We start from the raw sequence: 21,202 nt of genomic DNA on the forward strand, positions 1-21,202 counted from the left end.
ATCATCCCCAAACGAATGGACAAACGGAACGAGTCAATCAAGATCTAGAGACTTTCCTCCGTCTTTATCTCTCCCCTTCACAGGACAACTGGGTGGAGTTGTTACCTTGGGCAGAGTTTGCCCATAATCATTTGTTTCATTCTTCCACTGGTGAATCTCCATTTTTCATCAACTATGGGTTCCATCCAAGTGTTCCAGAATTACTAAGCCTTCCGATGGAAGAGGTTCCAGCCGTAACGTCCACTCTACTACACTTCAGACAAATTTGGAGTAAGGTTCATGCTAATCTTAAGAAGGTTTCAGTCCGGTACAAGTTCTTTGCGGATAAGAAACGGCGAGCCGCTCCACAATACAAGGTTGGCGACAGGGTATGACTGTCCACACGTAATCTCCGGTTGAAGGTGCCCACCATGAAGTTTGCTCCAAGATTCATCGGTCCTTACCCTGTGCTACAAGTCCTGAATCCTGTGGTCTGCAAGCTGGGTTTACCTTCGCACCTACGTATACCGAACGCCTTCCATGTTTCTCTTCTTCGTCCTCTCGTCCTTAATCGTTTCCATTCAAAGACCTCTAGCCCCACCTCAGTGGAGACTGAAACAGGAACAGACTTCGAGATCAAAAATATTCTAGACTCGCGTTACCTTCACAAGAATCTGCAATATCTGGTGGAATGGAGAGGATATGGTCCTGAGGAGAGAAGTTGGATAAAGGCTTCTGAGGTCTCGGCTCCTCGACTAGTCCGGATCTTCCATGCTAGACATCCTACGAAGCCGGGAAAGGGTCCAGGGGCCACTCCTAGAGGAGGGGGTACTGTCACGGCGCCGCGGTCTTCATACTTACCTCTCCGGGCGCGCTGGGTCTCCGTGCGGCCGTCCTCGCTGGCGGGTCCCGGCGTCCGGCGCTCCGTCTAGCAGGCCTCCACGTCCGACGTCCTCGGGAGCTACGGGTGACGTCATCAGCCCGTCCTCCAATCAGGCCCTGGCGGGAAGTTTAAATTCAGGCGCCGGGCAGTGCTCCGGCGCCTGAGTATCATCGTTCAACTGTACCTGTGATCTCCAGTGCTCCGTGCCTCCAAGCACCTCCGTGCCTCCAGCACATCCGTGCCTTCAAGCACCTCCGTGCCTCCAGCACATTCGTGCCTTCAAGCACTCCAAGCCTCCAAGCACCTCCGTGCCTCCAAGCACCTCCGTGCCTCCAGCACATCCGTGCCTCCAAGCACCTCCGTGCCTTCAGCACATCCGTGCCTTCAGCACATCCGTGCCTCCAAGCACCTCCGTGCCTCCAAGCACCCCCGTGCCTCCAGCACCTCCGTGCCTCCAGCACATCCGTGCCTCCAAGCACCTCCGTGCCTCCAAGCACCTCCGTGATTTACCAGCACCTGTCAAGTTCTCTCTTTCAGGAGACCTTCAGTGTCCGCACGTGCCTCCTGTCCGCCGATCAGATCCTGCATAAGGAAGACTTACATCTGGCCATCTCTGCTGCGGCCCAGTTGCGGTTCCACTTCCCGGTCATCGGAAGAAACCCCGAGTCCACAACCTCCTCAAACCAGGTCAGTGATACTGGCTCTACAGAGGCAAGATGTCCACCTGCTCCTCATCGTACGATTCCTCACCCCTTTCACTGTGTACATCCCCCTCCTCACAGAGTATTAATTCGTCCCCACTGGAATCCACCATCACAGGTCCCTGTGTACTTTCTGGAGGCAATTGCTGGTAAATGTCTCCACGGAGGAATTGATTATAATTAATTTTGATGAACATCATCTTCTCCACATTTTGTGGAAGTAACCTCGTACGCCGAACGCTGACAAGGTTACCGGCTGCACTAACCACTCTTTCGGAGTACACACTGTAGGGGGAGCAACTTAGGTAAAATAAAGCCAGTTTGTGCAAGGGCCTCCAAATTGCTTCTTTTTCCTGCCAGTATACGTACGGACTGTCTGACATGCCTACTTGGATGCGGTCACTCATATAATCCTCCACCATTCTTTCAATGGTGACAGAATCATATGCAGTGACAGTAGACGACATGTCAGTAATCGTTGGCAGGTCCTTCAGTCCGGACCAGATGTCAGCTATCGCTCCTGACTGCCCTGCATCACCACCAGTGGTTTTTGAAATGTTATCCTTTTCCTGGCAGCTCCAGTGGCGGGAGAAAATTAAGCAGCCACCTCTACCCATCCAGTGTTGGGAAGGTCAGGCATCGCAACCGACACAATTGGACTCTCCTTGGGGATTTGTGATTTAGAAGAATGCACAGTTGTTTGCTGTGCTTTTGCCAGCTTAACTCTTTTCATTTTTCTAGCGGGAGGATGAGTGCTTCCATCCTCATGTAAAGCTGACCCACTAGTCATGAGGAACATAGGAGAGTGCCTTAGTCGTTCCTTGCCACTCCGTCTCGTAAATGGCATATTGGCAAGTTTACGCTTCTCCTCAGACGCTTTTAATTTAGATTTTTACTGAACTTTTGTTTTTTGGATTTTACATGCTCTCTACTATGACATTAGGCATCGGCCTTGGCAGATGACGTTGATGGCATTTCATCGTCTCTGCTATGACTAGTGGCAGCAGCTTCAGCACTAGGTGGAAGTGGATCTTGATCTTTCCCTATTTTACCCTCCACATTTTTGTTCTCCATATTTTAATGTGTGGAATTATATGCCAGTAATATATCTGGAATTAGACGGCAGTAATGTCTGGATTTAGATAGATACCAGATACCACTGTGACTGGAATGATGATGACCTATGCACAGTGACAGGACACTACCACAGCACCCTACAGCAGCAAGATGCAGCACAAGACACTGGACTTTTAGTCACCACAATGCAGCACTGACACTGAGCACAGATATTAAGCACTGTTCAGGATACTAGACGCGACACGGAGCTGCAAGATACAGCAATGGACTACTGTACTGTACTACTATATACTGGTGGTCACCACAATGCAGCACTGTACTACTATATACTGGTCACCACAATGCAGCACAGATATTGAGCACTGATCAGTAGAATAGAACTGAGTCTGACACGGAGCTGCAAGATACAACAATGGCCTACTGTACTGTACTACTATATACTGGTGGTCACCACAATGCAGCACACTGAGCACAGATATTGAGCTTTTCAGGCAGAGAACGTAGCCACATCCTCTCCGCTCAATGTACAATGCACGAGTGAAAATGGCGACGCGCGGCTCTTTATATGGAACCTGAATTTCGCGAGAATCCGACAGCGGGATGATGATGTTTTCCCCCGTTCGGGTTTTGCGTGTTAGGCGGGAAGAACCGAGGCTGCCTCGGACCTGTGTAAACCATGTGAAGTTCGGGGGGGTTCGGATCTCGCCGAACCGAACCCGCTCATCTCTAATATATATATATATATATATATATAATATCTATCTATACATATACTGTATGTATATTTTTAATGTGAGGTCACCTAGAGCGGTGATTATTAAAGTTTTTTCAGCGTAAGGGTTTTCTTGTTCCTAGCGAGGCCTGTACTCCCCTGCAGTAGGTGATAATCTCTCCTATAAAATATAATATGTTCTCTATAGCGCCAGCAGTTGTAGTAGATACTCTGGTACCTGTGTTATTTTTGGAGAGTGAGCAAGTATGGGAATATTCTCTACACTTGCATGCGCTCCAGCAACACAAATGGACCTGCCCGGAAGTATGCATAGTAAGTAGCAATAGTAAATGTCAATTGCGGAAATGCAATATTTACAGGCGTGCCAAGTTTTTCTTTACCTAGTGTTTTTATAGGAACGATTTTTGAAATTGATCTTGAGAAATCATTCTTCACCTACTTTAGCAGAATTGTGGGTGTGGCTGGACATGTGCCTGGTGGAAAGAATAAAAATGTTACTTCATATCCCACCCAGCCTATTGTACTAGTATGCCAGGCCCATTCAATTGTTTTTCTCACTTAGTCTCATTTGAAGTGCTTGAAGTGGTCCTAGAAAGGTGGCGGAACTCCCCACCCCCACCCCCCAAAAAAAAAAAAAAAAAAACACGGGTGGTCTAAAATGGAGCCTGGTCTAAAAAAGAAAGGGGCGTGGTCATGCAATAGTATCCCCAATTCAAATTACGCCGCACGGTAGCACCCGATCGCATGCTGCAGTTTATCACAGCAGTGCGTTCGGGACAGAACTGCGCATGCACCGGCTGAAGGCGGTCGCTGGGCGCGGGGGGGGGGGGGAGGTGCGGAACGGCGGTGTTTGGGACCGTATGGGGGGTGGGCCTCAGCGGCTGTGTGACATCACACGCAGCCGCAGCGGGCCGGGGAGCAACGAGTAGCTCCCGGCCAGCACGCTAAAACTGCTAAAATTTTTGCAGGGTTATGATCAACTCGGAATCACCCCCAGTATTGTCTCTTATTCATGTTATGACACACAGTAATGCCCCTTTTACACATTACCCACATTAGTGCTCCTTATACACAATGGCCGCAGTAGTAATGCCACTAATACAATAATTCCCACAGCAGTAATGCCCCTTATACAATGCCCACAGCAGTTGTACCCCTTATGCAAAGCCCACTGTAGTGGCAGTGCCCCTTTTGCAATGCCCACAGTGGTAGTGCCCCTTATGCAGAGCTCATAGTAGAGGTGCCCCTTATGCAGTGCCCCCAGTGGTAATGCCTGTAGTATTGCCCCGTTAGGAGTGACCCCTGTAGTAATTCCACATGTAGTAGTGCTCCCTGGGTAATGCCTCCTTTAATAATGTACCCTGTATAGTAGTGTCCCCAGTATAAATGTCCCCTGTAGTAATGCCCCCTGTAGTAGTGCCCCTTACACATACTAAAACACAATGCTTACCTTAAGCCCCGCTCCTGCGTCCAACCTCTGCCATGCATCTGGCCATACTCTTCTCGGAACTATGAAAGAGACGCATATTGCACACTGCGAGAGCCAGAAGCCGGAGCTCAGGAGTGAACTTCTGCCTCTGTGAGGAAAGAGCCGGGCGCCCATTGGTAACAAAATCTCAGCAGGCGCCCGACATCTCCCTGTGTGCCAGGCTGACATCCTGGGTTACGAGGGCCGGAGGAGGCAGAATTGGTTCCGTCTCCCCTTTCCGACTCACTTTAACCCCTGCTCATTTGTGGCTTTAGTTTATCAGCTGAGTCCTGCGTCATTATTATACTGTATATGCCTACTTTTAAAGCAAACCCTCTGGGAGATTCTGGAGGGAAGGTAGATATGGGAGATGCAGGGGCTCAGCACTACAGCCCTACCTGTTATATAAGGCACTGGCAACAGGGAATGGGACCATAGCCTGTGCAATAGAAGACATTTTGGTGCCCTGTCCCACATAGAGAATTGGTGCCACCCCCCCCCCCTATTATTCGAAACAGGGATAGCATGCGCCACAGGCACGTGACTTAAAAAAAAAGGCCGTAACTTTGTGGGGAAGCTGGGCAGCTACAGAATAGCAATTCACATTACACCACACAGTAGAGCCCCTTATATAAAGTATATGCAATTTGATGCCCCTTATATAAAGTATATGTATAGGCAATGCACTGAATAACAAGTATATTGTTAAACGTGTGACTATACAGTACATCTGTAAATAAGGTAAACAAACAGGATTCTAAAGAAAGGATCTCTTATTAAAATCATACTCTGCAAAACTACTACAAACCAACTATTAGATGAACACCATGACATGGTCATCACCAACGTCTGCTTTACATACTAAGGTGCCCTACACACAGTAGAGTGCCTATTTTAGTTTTTTTTTTTACAATTTTACTTTCTTTGACCCCTTTAAAGATTGTGAGTTGTAAGTCCCTAATTGTACAGAGATTTATGGGGATTTAATACTATGCAGAATCATTCTGTAATGTAGCAGTAACTGATAGTGTCAGACTGTAAAATAGCGCATTGCTGTTTTGGATTCCAATTCATTGCAAAATGTTTAATCCAAAGTGGTAGCCAAGGGCAACGTAATAACTGGAGTTTATTCCTGCTGAAAGGCAAAACGACAAAAAGAGAATGTCATTACGTCAGTGTGTTGAACATCTCAGCTTTGCTTACATACTGCCATCAGGCTACCTCCCACTTGCTTGCACCTCATGTCATCTGTCTGTCGCACCTTCCCACTAGATTGTCAGCTCTTCAGAGCACGGCTTTCTTTTCTGTTGTTGTCAAAGCCCTCTTCTCGACACATTTCACTCGCAGCTCTCTCCCACTCAGCGACCATCTCTACCTGCATTTTCTCCTGCTGGTAAAGGCTCATCTCCATCGATGGCCACCAGCCCCTAATAGTACGATGATCACTCCCTCACTACTTACATCTTAGCTGTATTATGTTTCGAGAATTGTGGTGCTGTTTGTTACCTGTACTCTATTTTTGTGATTTATTATTTATTATTTATTACCAGTTATTTATATAGCGCACACATATTCCGCGGCACTGTACAGAGAATATTTGCCCATTCACATCAGTCCCTGCCCCAGTGGAGCTTACAATCTATATTCCCTATCACATGTACACACAGACACATTCACGCTAGTGTTAATTTTGTTGGGAGCCAATTAACCTATCAGTATATTTTTGGATTGGATTTATGGTTTGTTACCTGTACTCTATTTTTGTGATTTATTTACTGTAATGCTAAGTTTTGTCTCCCTGTACTGTCCTTTCTACAGAGCTGTGAAACACTTGTGGCGTCTCATAAATTTTTTTTTATAATAATAATAATACAGGTTGAGTATCCCATATCCAAATATTCCGAAATACGGAATATTCCGAAATACGGAATTTTTTAAAAGAGACTGAGATAGCGAAACCTTTGTTTTCTGATGGCTCAATGTACACAAACTTTGTTTAATACACAAAGTTAATAAAAATATTGTATTAAATGACCTTCAGGCCGTGTGTATAAGGTGTATATGAAACATAAATAAATTGTGTGTATGTACACACATTTTGTTTAATGCACAAAGTTATTAAAAATATTGGCTAAAATGACCATCAGGCTGTGTGTATAAGGTGTATATGAAACATAAATGGATTCTGTGCTTGGGGTGTGTACACACAGTGAGATCCTTGCTATGCCCGATTTCCCTTGAACTCCCCGGAGCCCAGATACCACAGATTTTGACTAAGGCCGTGTACACACGGTGAGATTCGGACTTATCCGATTCTCACTGTGCGACGGGGGGCCGGGTCGGCACTTAGCCAGTATCGCAAGCACATAATGAGTGTGCTTGCGATCCTGGTTCTGTGCGATTTTGGCTAAGTGTCAATCCTGACTATCTCTTCTATAGAGATAGTCAGGATTGACTTGCCTGCACAGCCTATTTTTTCGGCCGATGCAGACCGCGTGGGGCCGCGCATCGGATTGGGATCGCAAGGTGACTGTCACCTTGCGATCTGCACTATCTTTTCTTCCGATTCTGACTATATAGTCAGAATCGGAAGAAAAGATCTTACCGTGTGTACACACCTTAACTTTTCTTGAGATCTGTACTATGTGTGCTTACGATTTTGGCTTATGTGAGATTTTGGCTTATGTGAGATGTCATTGACATGTGAGATGAACTAGATAGTACACCGATCTAGTAAGGATTGACTTGCCTGCACAGTCTATCTTTTCTTGCGATGCCGACCTGGTGGGACCGCGCATCGGGATCGAATCGAGATCACAAGGCGACTTTCACCTTGCAATCTGCACTAACTTTTCTTGCGATTTTGACTATATAGTCAAAATCGAAAGAAAATATCTCACCGTGTGTACACACCCTTAGACTTGGGTCCCATCGCCATGATATCTCATTATGGTATGCAGTTATTCCAAAATACAGAAAGATCCGATATCCAAAATACTTCTCTTCCCAAGCATTTTGGATGAGGGATACTCAACCTGTAATAATAATAATAAACGTGTAGAAAGAGTATGCAACTACGCAGAAAACATAACCATACTGCTGGGGTGGAGATGTCTGTCAGAGAGAGGGTTAATTGCCTATAGGAACACAAAAGCAGAATGAGTAATGCTATATTTAAACTGACGGCACTATATATGGTATAATGAGTGCTGATTGTGATCATTTTTTGTCAGATGTTTAGATAATGTGAATGGCTACCTTTTACATGCACTGCATGCTGGCGGGGTATGAGCCGGTCTATACACGGCTCCATCAATCATAATTAGGGTTTGTTTTATGGAACATAAAGAAATGTCCTTTTACATCAAACAAACTCTGCAGAGACTGATTACACAGGTCTACTGGGTGCTCTGTCCCCAATGTTTTGACAGTTTTCCTGTGAGTTAAAGTAAATTGACAGTTATTGTGCGCAGTTAATGTCTGCGTTTCTGCGCTTGTCTGCTTTAAAAGCTCCAACAATGACTGTTGCACTCGGCTGTACATCATATTTGTCATGGTAGAAAGCTTTGAATTTCAACACTACACAAGATGAATAGTCTGTTTTGGGTGGAATGTGATTTTAAGGTGGGTGTAGGGGCTGGCTCTGCTATTCACTACAGTTATAGAATAAAGTACAAACTGCGGGTCATTTAGGAAATGACAAGCTGTATAGCAGGAACTCCTCATTGGCCATGATATGATGTCCACTGCCTTAAACATTTGTCTCCAATTGCCCCATACATTATTGTTGGAGGTGATTTTTATTGGTTAGTAAATTTACAGCTGCTGTTACTGGAAGAAAGACCATTAATAAGAGACACGTGTCCAGAGGTGTGTGTGTGTGTGTGTGTGTGTGTGTGTGGGTGGCGAGAGACCCTCTCTCACCCTTTCTGTGAATAGACGCATGTGCACAGCATCTATTCACTGTGAGAGGGGACAGGAGACATTGTCAGCAGATCACAGAGAGCTGGGCTTGCACCCACAGTGGTGAAAACTGGGTCTTGGCCCACGAGGCTATGCCCCCTAGCCACAAGGCCATGCCCTATCATTTCAGATGCTGTCTCTAGCATTGCCCCTAAATTAGCAGTTTCTGGCTGCAGGTCAAAGTGTACGTGGAGGGTTTCTTGGTCAACTTGCTGCCACTCACACCCATGTGGACCGTTTTCGGAAATCTTCCTGCTTATCCCCGTATCACCCCTGGAAGCAGATGTTTGCTGATGACTGAAGGCCATTCTCCAAACATGGAACCACCCTGCTTCCCCCACCCTTGCTCTTTTCAGGGCAAAACATTTTACCTTTTTTGTATGAAATGGATGGAAGAAGTAGTTCTGGATAAAGAATCTTGAACGGCTTGATTTTTGATATGTGTGAGAGCTATATTGCCACCCTATCTATGGCAATAAAAGACCAGGGGGGGTTATTCAGAGTTGTAATTCAATAAAAAAAAGTTAGCAATTGGGCAAAACCATATTGACTGCAGGTGGGGCAGATGTAACATGTGCAGAGAGATTTAGATTTGGGAGGGGTGTGTTCAAACTTAAATATAAATTACAGTGTGATAATAAAGTAGACAGTATTTACCCTGCACAGAAACAATATAACCCACCCAAATCTAACTCTCTCTGCACATGTTACATCTGCCCCAACTACAGTGCAACATGGTTTTGCTCAATTGCAAACTTTTTTTGGTTTGCTAACAACTCTGAATAACCCTCCATAATCATAGTAGTTACATTCTGCCTCTTGGTATCTACCCCACGAAGTGGCTGGTGTTTTTCATATTTTTATTCTAGTATGGGTTTGTGGCCTAACATTAGTGTGGGGAGATCCCCTCTGGGGTGGGAGGGAAAGGAGACGAGTGATATAATATTTTTGTTTGTTTGTTCTTATATTTATGTCATACTTACCTACTTTGCTGCACCCTCCTCCGGGAGGAGGCAGCGTTGTAGGTGCATGGGGGCATGGCCGGCAGCAGGATGGGCGGTTCGGGGGCATGGCCAACAGGGAAGTGGACAGTCCGAGGCGTGGCATCAGGGTTGCGTCATTGTGGGTCCGCCCCCTGCTGTGCAGTGCAGAGAAAAGAGGCGCTGTATAGCGGGGAGCAGAGCTACGATGACGCGATTCAGCGCGAGTCGCGTCATCGGACCCCCTCGGACCACCCACTTGTTCTCTGCTGTGGGTTGGCAGAGGAGGGTCATAGAGGGGCTGCAGGGTAAGCGGGAGGCTTGCCCACTTTTCTGGGGGGCCGGGAGGGCCACCCGATTTTTGGGAGCCTCCCGGCCATTCCGGGAGGGTAGGCAGGTATGATTTATGTCAAATGGTCTAATACACTATAAAGTTTCTCTGTTGAGAGTTCTTGCTCTATTTGTTGTTTCATTGACTGATGTGCACATTGTCTGTCTCCGATGTTGACTGTTCGTTTTGTATCTTTTTGTTTCCTATTGACACATGTGATGCTTCAATAATAATAGGTATAATAATTACAAGTTTAAAAAGTTATTGCCAGTTTATCATTTTCACCATATTCCCTCCCCCTTATTTTTGTTGCAGGTCCCAAATTTTATCAACACCACTCTCCCAACAAACGATCAGGTTACTGCTCAGGAGATAGACCTGTACTTCAGACAGGAGCTTATTTATAAAAGGAATGAAAGGATGGCGAGAAGGGTGATGGGACTCCTAAGGGAAAACCAGGACAAGAGTTTCTTCTTTGCATTTGGTGCAGGTACAGTTTGAGTTTTATCACATACAGAATTGTGATTTACATTTGTATGAAATATACAAAGCCAGTATAGCTTGTTTTGGTCTGTATTATTATAACCCACGAGTCTCAAGCTTACATTAAATATCTGGTTGTCATGGGATTGTCAGTGAATGCTGAATATTCCCAATATACTGTTTGTGTTGTGGGAAAATAATGTCTGACACCTGTAAAGTGATCTGTATGCAAATTACCAGAGGATTCTGGAGAGCTGCAGAAGTGTGACTTTACTAGCTGCAGTCATGCTGATCCATAGATACTGTGGCACTCCCTGTATAACAAGGGGTATCCGTTCACATGGTCGACCATGTTATGGTCGACAGTCATTAGGTCGACCACTATTGGTCGACATTGACATGGTCGACATGGACACATGGTCGACACATGAAAATGGTCGACACATGAAAAGGTCGACATGAGTTTTTTAACTTTTTTTTCTTTTGGGGAACTTTTCCATACTTTACGATCCACATGGACTACGATTGGAACGGTAAAGTGTGCCGAGCGAAGCGGTAGCGGAGCGAAGGCACCATGCCCGAAGCATGGCGAGCCATGCGAGGGGACGCGGTGCACTAATTGGGGTTCCCAGTCACTTTACGCAAGAAACGACACCAAAAAAAGTTAAAAAACTCATGTCGACCTTTTCATATGTCGACCTTTCATGTGTCGACCATTCTCATGTGTCGACAATGTGTCCATGTCGACCATGTCAATGTCGACCAATAGTGGTCGACCTAATGACTGCCGACCATAACATGGTCGACCATTCATACCGGAACCATAACAAGGACATCTACAACCTTCATTAGTCTTTGCAAATGTCAGCCATAGTAATGGCTCCTTGGTGAATAGTTCTTTCTGTGAATGTTTAAAGGCACTTTCATTAGAAAACATTTATTTGTTTCGTTTTGTACAGAGAAATACATACAATAGACCAAGTTTTTGTATCTCGCTGTTGCCTACTTGTATTTCGGTAGGATTATAACATATAAATATACACACAAGGGGGTTCAGGGAGCAGTTATATGGATTATGGGACAGAGAAAAAGACAGTGGTACTCTAATAAATCAGTGTTTGTGTAAATTTGCACTGAAAGTCTTCTTTACAAAAAAAAAACAAAAAAACAAAAACAAATTGTAGGTAGAGCTATGCACATGGTTACCTATTTCCTTTTAAGGTTCATATGTTAGCAATATCTAAATAAATGTTAACAAATAAACTAGGAAAATGTAAATAACATACTAACAGATAATATAAGCCAGAAAAGCCAAAGCTAAATTCACCTTACAACTTCAAATGTTTCAGTATTATTAGATCTCATCAGTGCATTATGGGCCTGATTGAGACTGGATTGCTAATCGCCATCCAATTGCTAAAATTACTAAAATGAGGTGGACGCGAGGGGGGGGGGGGGCGCAACCCTCCGTTTCCTAGGTAGAGACGGAGCATTGTGGGGGCGTTGCTATAAAACGGGGTCATGCCGGAGCGAAGGTGGGGCATGATCGGGGTGGCTGCATGACATCAGAAAGATGGCGGCGGGTCTCCTGCGGGCGCAACCGGGCTGCGTCGGCATTAGGGAACCTTAAATTTAACGATTAAGCAGAAATTGCAGTGCGATCACAATTACCTTTTTAATATATTTCAACTCTGAGTCACCCTGTAGCACTGCGATAAGCGGCAATTCAGGATGTCTTTTAGCACAGGATAACGGGCATGTTAATACATTGACTCCATTGTTGTATTTTACCCACATTAAAGATTCACATTTAAAGATCTTGTTGAGACAGTGGCGTATTTACAATGGGTGCAGTGTGTGCGTTTCACACAGGTCCCAAGGGTCTTGATAGGGCCACCCCGCACACCCTGCACCCATTTTTCAATACTTACCCTCCGGAGGCCCACGTCAGCAGCAGCAGCACTGCAGTAATCAGCAGGAAAATGGCACGGCGGCTATTTTTCCCAGCATTTCGCACATGCGCTGTAAGAAAAAATCTCAGGGAAAATGGTTGTTGCGCCATTTTCCCAGAGACCTGCACATGCCCTAATGACCCTAGTGCCCAGAGTCTACTGCACTGCCAGCAAAATAGGAGGGGGCCTAGATGGAGTCTGCACACAGGCCTCCTCCTCTTTTGATAGGCCCCTCTGTTGAGATCTCTCTGGCAGGTCAATCATTGACTAAAGCTTTGGGATGTGGTTTTGTGCTGTTGGCTGTGGAGGGCTGTGAGAATATTTCAACGCACTTTACTATTTTGAGACTAAGCAAATCGTGACACACTGTTGAGCAGAACGTCAAGCAAGATGGCGATTTCTTTCTTTAGCATATTTCCTGAATGATGAGAGGAAAAAAAGTTTATTCATAAAGCAGCCAAATTTTGCTTCATGCCATGGAAACCATTTTTTGTTATCATGCCCCATGGAAAGAAGATGGCCTGCCAAAAAAACAATGAGGCGTTCATAGTGGGATTAAACTCAGCGTTACCCACTTCAAAGGCAGTAAGGTTGAAATCCACTTCTGAATGCAAATCAGACACCCAGAGCTGACTGCAAAGGAAGATTATACCCCCAGCCCTTTGAGATGGTAACAACCGTCATTCACAGGGGCCACTGTCCCAGCTGGAGGTACCATATGCAAATAGGGAGCATGAGCAAGCTCATGTTATACATTTGCTGGATTACAGGACTTGACAAAACGTTTCCCCTTTCATCTCCGTCCTGCGGACAAAGAATTTTCTGTTCCCCGTTAGTCTGACGGAAGCAGTACAGGCAGATCCATTAATATTAATTATAGAATTAATTCAGAATACGTTCACACAGAATGTTTCCTTGTTTAGATTATAGACTGAGACCGTGGGTCATGCGTGATCCCTGCAGTGCTGTCCAGACATTCACAAGAGCGCTCATTCTCGGGGAAAAAAACGCTCATATCGCACAGAGCGGCTGATCTGGCACTTCCTACCATTAGAGCTGATTTAATTGTGCTAGCAGTGGATACATTCACATTTAACAAGATGAATTGCTAGGTCTGCTATATGTTTACTCTATCGAGCTAAACGTGTCTGTCCTTTAGAGTAGGAGCAAGCTTGCAGAGTGTTTGCAAGAAGCTCAAACATTTATCATTATTAAGGGGAGATGCATCAAGCTTTGGAGAGAGATAAAGTGGAGAAGTTGCACAATCAGCTTCTGTCATTTCATAGACTTTCCTAGATAAATGACATTTGTTTGCTGATTGGTTGCTTTGGGCGATTTCTTTATCTCTTCCAAGTCTTGATACATCTCCCCTTAGTATGGCTAAGGTAAATGTTTCAATGGGGAAAATTTATTTTTTAAAAGTTGCCTTTCCCAAGTCATCCCTTCACCTTAGCTTCCTGCACACTCAACCTTCGTTTGACCCATGTGCAACTGGATGGTACTGTACGCTTTGCTTGCTCCTACTCTTTTCTTGTCAGACTTGTTTGTTTTCATCTCTCTTTATCTTCCTTCTTTTACCACATAGGCACCCCCTTTTTTTCTTTAATATCTTCTGTTCAACATCTGGTGTTCTTTATGGTACTTTTCCTTTTCCTGTAGTGCTGTTCTCCTTGTACCCTTCCCCTTCTCTCCAACCCCCTATTTATTTACTATTTTCCATTCAACTTTACAATAGTATTTATCCTATCTGCAAAAATAGTTCACTTGCATTGCTCATTGTACAGTACCTATTTTTTTCTTGTCTACTTGAGCACTCTAAATAAAGAATTGAAAAAAAAAAAAGTTGCAGTATCCCTAATCCTGGAGACGTATACTGGTACTACTAATAGGCCCTACACACTGGCCAATTACACTGAAAGATATGAACGATCTTGTTCATTAATGAACAAGATATCGTTCATATCTTTCAGTGTGTATGCACCAACGATGAACGATGCACGGCTCCGCGCTCGTTCATCATTGGTGCCGGCTCGTTTAAACATGCAGGCCAATATGGACAATCTCATCCATATTAGCATGCAGGGCTATGGGGCCGGGTGACGGGGGGAGTGAAGAAACTTCACCGTATCGGCCGTCGGGCACCTCGGCAAGTGTGTAGGGCCCTTAACTTGTGGTCAAATTGCAGGTGCCACAGAAAATGCAACTATTTACACCCAGATTGTGACATCAGCACAGTCTGCGGGTACCCTGAATACAGATGCTGGATTTGCATGCAACAGCAGTGTGCAACTTAAATGCCGTTGCCAATACGAGTAATGCCAACTTGATTGCGACAAAAATACAAATTCTCTGCACCTAGTGGGTTATTCAGCAAGTATTGCAGATTCTGATAAAAAGCAGAACCTGCAATCCTTTCTATCGCATGCTATTTCATTTCCATAGAATCTGCAATCCTTTCTATCGCATGCTATTTCATTTCCATAGAATCTGCAATCCTTTCTATCGCATGCTATCGCATTTCCATAGAATCTGCAATCCTTTCTATCGCATGCTATCGCATTTCCATAGAATCTGCAATCCTTTCTATCGCATGCTATCGCATTTCCATAGAATCTGCAATCCTTTCTATCGCATGCTATCGCATTTCCATAGAATCTGCAATCCTTTCTATCGCATGCTATCGCATTTCCATAGAATCTGCAATCCTTTCTATCGCATGCTATTTCATTTCCATAGAATCTGCAATCCTTTCTATCGCATGCTATCGCATTTCCATAGAATCTGCAATCCTTTCTATCGCTTGCGCAAGGCAAGGCCACCCAGCATGCTGAATGGCTGGCGCAGTAGCTGAGACCGCAATTTAATTGCTCCTTGACACATGTACAGAGCGATCGCAGCACACGCGCAGTCTGACGATAATCGCTCACTTGCGTAAATATCACCCATAGCGTACAGACATGAATGAGGCCTTATGTTCCAAAAAAGAAATGAGCAATAACTTTGTGAAAAGAGGACTACTGTATTTATGATACATTAACTTTTACAATGAGTGGATATGTCAGAGGCATGGGCAAACTCCGGCTCTCCAGCTGCTGTAGAACTACACATCCCAGCATGCCATGCCACATTTTTTATCATGTCTTATCAGCAAAACTATTGCAGGACATGCTGGCATGTGTAGTTCCACAGCAGCTGGAGTGCCACAGGTTGCCTACCCCTGGGATAGGTTAATATAAGTGCACTCTTCACTTTTTAAAGTGAGCTAGAGTTGGCCATTACACGTAACCTGGTTCAGAGACAGAGGGCCTGATGTAGCCACAGTTATTAAAAAAAAAGAGATAAATTTCACTTTTCTATACTTTTCGCATTTTTTAAGTATCATCTGAATGTATGTAAGTTCTTCTATTTTATTTATAGTTTTTGTTTTCGCTAAATTATACTTTTCTGTTTTTGTTTTTTTCTAATGTTTCCAACTTCTATTGAAAATTAATGGGAACCTTATGCATCATTGGATTATCGTGAAAATAGACTGTAACTTTTCATATATTTTTTTTCACCAGCTTTTACTGGCGAGTTTAGCAATAGGCCATGATTGTTCTTGTAGTTCCACCTCTAAATTTACTTTTTTTTACAAAAAGAATATGCTAAAAATATCTCCCTGTATCGAATTTATACTTTTATATATTGAACTAGTCTAAAAATGTTCTAATGTTGTTTGGTTTAAATTTATATTATATGCTTATAAAAAATATCTCATATATACTGTGTATATATATATATATATATGTAGATTAGATAGATAGATAGATATATAGATAGATAGATAGATAGATAGATAGATAGATAGATAGATAGATAGATAGATAGATAGATAGATAGATACAGGTAGAGTATCTGATATCCTAAATGCTTGGGACCAAAAGTATTTTGGATATCGGATTTTTCCGTACTTTGGAATAATCGCATACCATAATGAGATATCATGACGATGGGACCCAAGTCTAAGCACAGGATGCATTTATGTTTCATATACATCTTATACACACAGCCTGAAGGTCATTTAATACAATATTTTTAATAACTGTGCATTAAACAAAGTTTGTGTACATAGACACAATTCATTTATGTTTCATATACACCTTATACACATAGACTGACAAATACAATAGTTTTCATAACTTTGTGTATTAAACAAAATTAGTGTACATTGAGCCATCAGAAAACAAAGGTTTCACTATCTCACTCTCACTCAAAAAAGTCCGTATTTCGTAATATGCCGTATTTCGGAATATATGGATATGGGATACTCAACCTGTATGTGTATGTGTGTATACAGTATATAGATGTTTTGTGTGTGAGACTCTTAATAGTTCTGTTGGAAGTAAACAGCATGGTATCCGGTCTCTAAGTCGACCACACTTAGGTCGACCACTATTGGTCGAGAGCAACTAGGTCGACAGGGTTTCTAGGTCAACTGGGTCTCTAGGTCGACATGTTCTAGGTCGACAGGCCAGCAGGTCGACATGAGTTTTTCACAATTTTTTTTCTTTTTTTTTAAACTTTTTTATACTTAACGATCCATGTGGATCGCTACCGCTGCGCTTGGCACAGATTATGATACACTGATTGGGGTTCCCGGTCACTGTACGGAGAAAACGACACCATTTAAAAAAACAAAAACCTCATGTCGACATTTTGACCTGTCGACCTTGAAACCCTGTCAACCAATACTGGTCGACCTAGACACTGTCGACCCAAGTATGGTCGACCTTCCATACCACACCCAAACAGCACACACTACTAAAGGCCAGTGGAATTTAATCTTAGTAACATGTTTATAACAGTCATTGTCTTTGTAAAAGTTCCTTCCCCTTTCAGTTTTCTAACAAGTGTCCCCATAGTAAACTACTGTAGCTGTTCTTTTCTGCAGTAGGTCAGGTAAGTGCTGAACGCCACCAAGGAACTCACTGCACATGTCCAGCTCTGAAACAGAGCGTGCACACTTCATTTCATTTTTTCGAAATTGGATAAAACGACCGAAAAGTAGATTGCGATAATTATCACATTTTTGGGCTTTTATCACAATCGCATTTTCGATTAAAAAAACCCCACGATACATACTTTGGAAAACAAAATCGAAAAAGACACACTATAAGTGACTAAAAAAAATGTTGAAACCTATCACATTTTTGATACATCAACCCCAGAATCATTTACCAGACTCACATAACTTGTGCTATTAGGGCTGTAACACACACTCCGGTTTTTCCCGGATGGCAAAAAGCCAGACAAACTTTGTCCGGCTTTTTGCCATTCGGGAGAAACCGGCAGAGTCGCTCACACAGGACGGCTTTGAGCCGTGTGTGATGCTGTGCGCATGTGCAGCATCAGACACGGCTTCCGAAAAAACCGTTGTGTGTGAAAGCTCCCCTTCACACACACGGTTCACTGGCTGCAAAGACGGCACGGCGGCCGCTGGACCTTCCAGTGGTGAGACCCGGCTGCAACCCGGCAGCCGGGCCGGGGCCGTGCAGTGTGAAGGGACCCTAGCCCTCACACTGTTAACTACAATGCCGGCACGGGAAAAAGACGTCCGGCTTTTTCCCGGCCGGCAAATGCCGGGTAGTGTGTTTTAGCACTTACAGTAGCTGCTCTGCACCTTTTGCTGGCGGGAGCCTTGTGACAGTGCAGCAAATGGCATTGCATATTGGCATATATACAGCTGGTGCTCCTAGCACTGAATGTGCAGAAAGTGACACCCTGCCTCTGCGAATCTAGATACTCACTACTGAGCCAGTTCTCCAAACACAGCTTCCCGGGGCCTCCGAGTCCATTTATCCCCTCCAGATGCTCCGGATTAATTATTTAGACAGAGTTGGGACTGTCAGAGCCTTGACAATCCTCCTCAGAATCCACAGCTTATGCACTTTGTTGATTTTTCTTCTCTTTTTAATCTCTTCATGATTATTTTGCTTGTTTTACTATTTTGAGTGGAACAATGTGCACACTCTTTGTGCTCTCATATCTCAGCGCATTGTGTATATTCCGTACCTGATGTTAGCTTGCAGCTGTGGCAGAAGAGTATTGCCGTTAAAAAGACTGACGGACATTTTGCCAGATTCGTCTCTCATGTGGGGATTTCCATAGTAAACAATTCGCAAATATCACATAATCTGAAGCGAAAAGTAAGATCAGTCGCACTATTTAATCATTAAAAATATAGAAAAATGTACAAATTCTCACTGGAATTTATTTTTTAAAATCCTGTTTTTAAAGTTTGTTCCCATCTGGAACATTCCTGTCAGGGCCGGTTCTATGATTTGTGGCGCCCCGGGCAAAATATGGGGGGCGTGGCTTCGATTGGGGGCGTGGTCAGCGCGCTGAAAGAGAAAATAAAAATAAATAAAAAGTATACTTACCATCCCCGTTCCTGATCCAGACCCCCTCCGCCGGCGGCGCCGCTCTTCTCCTCTCCTCCTCTCTTCTGTTCTCTTCGATCTATGTGAGAGACGTTATTACGTCTCTCCCATAGAACAGCATAGACACTAGAGGTCAATTATGACCCCTAGTGTCTGTGCCACTATGCTGTGCGGTGCGCGATGACGTCATCGCGCATCGCACAGCAAAGGTCCTCTAGACGAAGGGAAACTAGACCGTAGCGTCTAGTTTCCCTTAATGGAGAGGACCTTTGCTGTGCGGTGCGCGATGACGTCATCGCGCACCGCACAACTAAGGTCCTCTCCATGAAGGGAAACTAGACGCTACGCGTCTGGTTCCCTTCAAAGTGGGGGGGGGCACAGCAGGGCACTACGGGGGGCACAGTGGCGGATCTTGCCCTGGTGCGGCGCCCTCCGGATGGCGCCGGCGCCCCGGGCAAAAGTACCGCTTGCCCGTGGCAAGAACCGCCACTGATTCCTGTCTGAAGGCCCCCATACATCTGCCATGGATTGTCGCAATTTCCCAATCCCCCTGACACCTTGTAGGAAATCGGGCATATTCCATAGGTTTAAACATCTTTATTCCCCGATCCTGACTTAAAAATGTTCAGGATCAGAAAATCAGGGGTTTCTAAGGAAAGCATTTCTCAGATTCCTGAATGAATTGACGCTTGTTCATGGCCGCCGATCGGCAGCTCCGGTTGGGTCAGGGAATGGGTGAAACGGTGGCCAGATGTATGGCTCTCGGATGTCATATGTTTCGGATAACCAATAAAAAAAATCTGGATAAATCTGAACTCGCGTTAATTTTGGCGTTAAAAACCAAATAAATCCGAACCTGCGCATCTCTAGTATAATTGCGGTGGACGAAGCAATAAATATGCAAACAATACTAGATAATGAAGCACCAGAAGGTAAATGAAATTACAGTTTTGTTCTTGCAAAGAAGGCTGTATAGAGGACAGTGTGTAGTTGTCAGTGTTGCCACTTGTCATCTGTAGATGGTATTACAGTGGATCCAATGCAGTTGCAAATGATGAGGTTGTGCTGCGCCCAATTGTCTGTAGATGGTATTGCAGTGGATCTTCACGTGTTGTATTTGTTACTAGACATTTTAGCGTTGTGTGCAAGAAACAGCATTGGCGCCCCCCCCAAAAAAAATATATGGGCGTGGCTTCATGGGGAAGGGGCATGGCCACAAAATAATACCAATTCGTATTACGCTGCACAGTAGCGCCACTTACACACATTACACCAGGTAGAGCCCCTTTTACACATTACGCCAGGTAGAGCCCCTGTCACACATTATACCAGGTAGATTTCTCTTTTACACATTACGGCAGGTAGAGTCCCATTCGACACAATACGGCAGGTAGAGTCACAAGTGAGAGGGGGTGGGAGAGAGATAGGGAAGGAAGAGAGACATATGGTTGGGAGGGAAGGAAACAGAAAGGTGGTAGGTAGAGAGACCGAGAGAGTGGGGAGAAGGAGAGAGAGAGAGAGGGGTGGAGCACATGGGACACACACACTCTCTACCTATGTGACGATGGCAGCGGCTCCCGGCATGCCCTGCGCGGCTCCGGCCCGGGCTGGTGCAGAGCCGCTGCTGCATGAGAGGAGAGGAGCGAGACGGAGCACACATGGAGATCGAGCTGCGCTTCCGGCTATAATGTACATCAGCAGAAGAGCCGTGTGCAATGCTACTGTTATAGCGGGCAACGCTGCAGCTAGCGGTTGTCATGGCGGACATCTCAGCTACAGAGGGGGATCGACATGGGGACAATAAGGTAAATAGGAAGGTAGATATCGGAGACCAGCGACCTGTACAAAAGATGCTTCAACTCGGGATACCAGACTCATTATAACGAATTCAGTGTACTCACGTCACCAAGTTAATGACATAGCAAGCCGCTCACAGAAAGAAGGCTTAATAGTAAATTGACTGGAGAGTCAGGGGAGCCTCCACTGATGGTAAAGTCACTGGAAACTGTGAGGCACACAGGGAGCCAAGAGGCTTAGGGAGACACTGAGCCAGCTCCAGCTGACAGCAGGGAGAAACAATCTGCTGGGGAACAAGATCTCCCAGCACTTTCCAGAGAGAAGGAGGGCAGCTAAAGGGAATGAGGGCGGTGGGTCAGTAATGGCCACGGGTAGTGTAAGCCACAGCAGCCCTGGGTGTGCCGAGTTGGAGGGGAGAGAGATGGACAGGGAAGGT

General features: G+C 44.8%; 1 protein-coding gene across 2 annotated transcripts in view; it reads left to right on the top strand.

Annotated features, from left to right (window-relative positions):
* The window catches only part of TRABD2B (TraB domain containing 2B), a 627,183-nt gene that overhangs the window by 339,088 nt on the left and 266,893 nt on the right, over positions 1-21,202 (top strand). For both annotated transcript variants that reach the window (XM_063939588.1, XM_063939587.1), the window contains exon 4: positions 10,431-10,605. In XM_063939588.1, coding sequence (XP_063795658.1) covers positions 10,431-10,605 — 175 coding nt within the window. The remainder of the gene's footprint in view (positions 1-10,430; positions 10,606-21,202) is intronic.

This window comes from Pseudophryne corroboree, chromosome 9, assembly GCF_028390025.1.
Source record: "Pseudophryne corroboree isolate aPseCor3 chromosome 9, aPseCor3.hap2, whole genome shotgun sequence".
In the NCBI taxonomy this organism is placed as follows: domain Eukaryota; kingdom Metazoa; phylum Chordata; class Amphibia; order Anura; family Myobatrachidae; genus Pseudophryne; species Pseudophryne corroboree.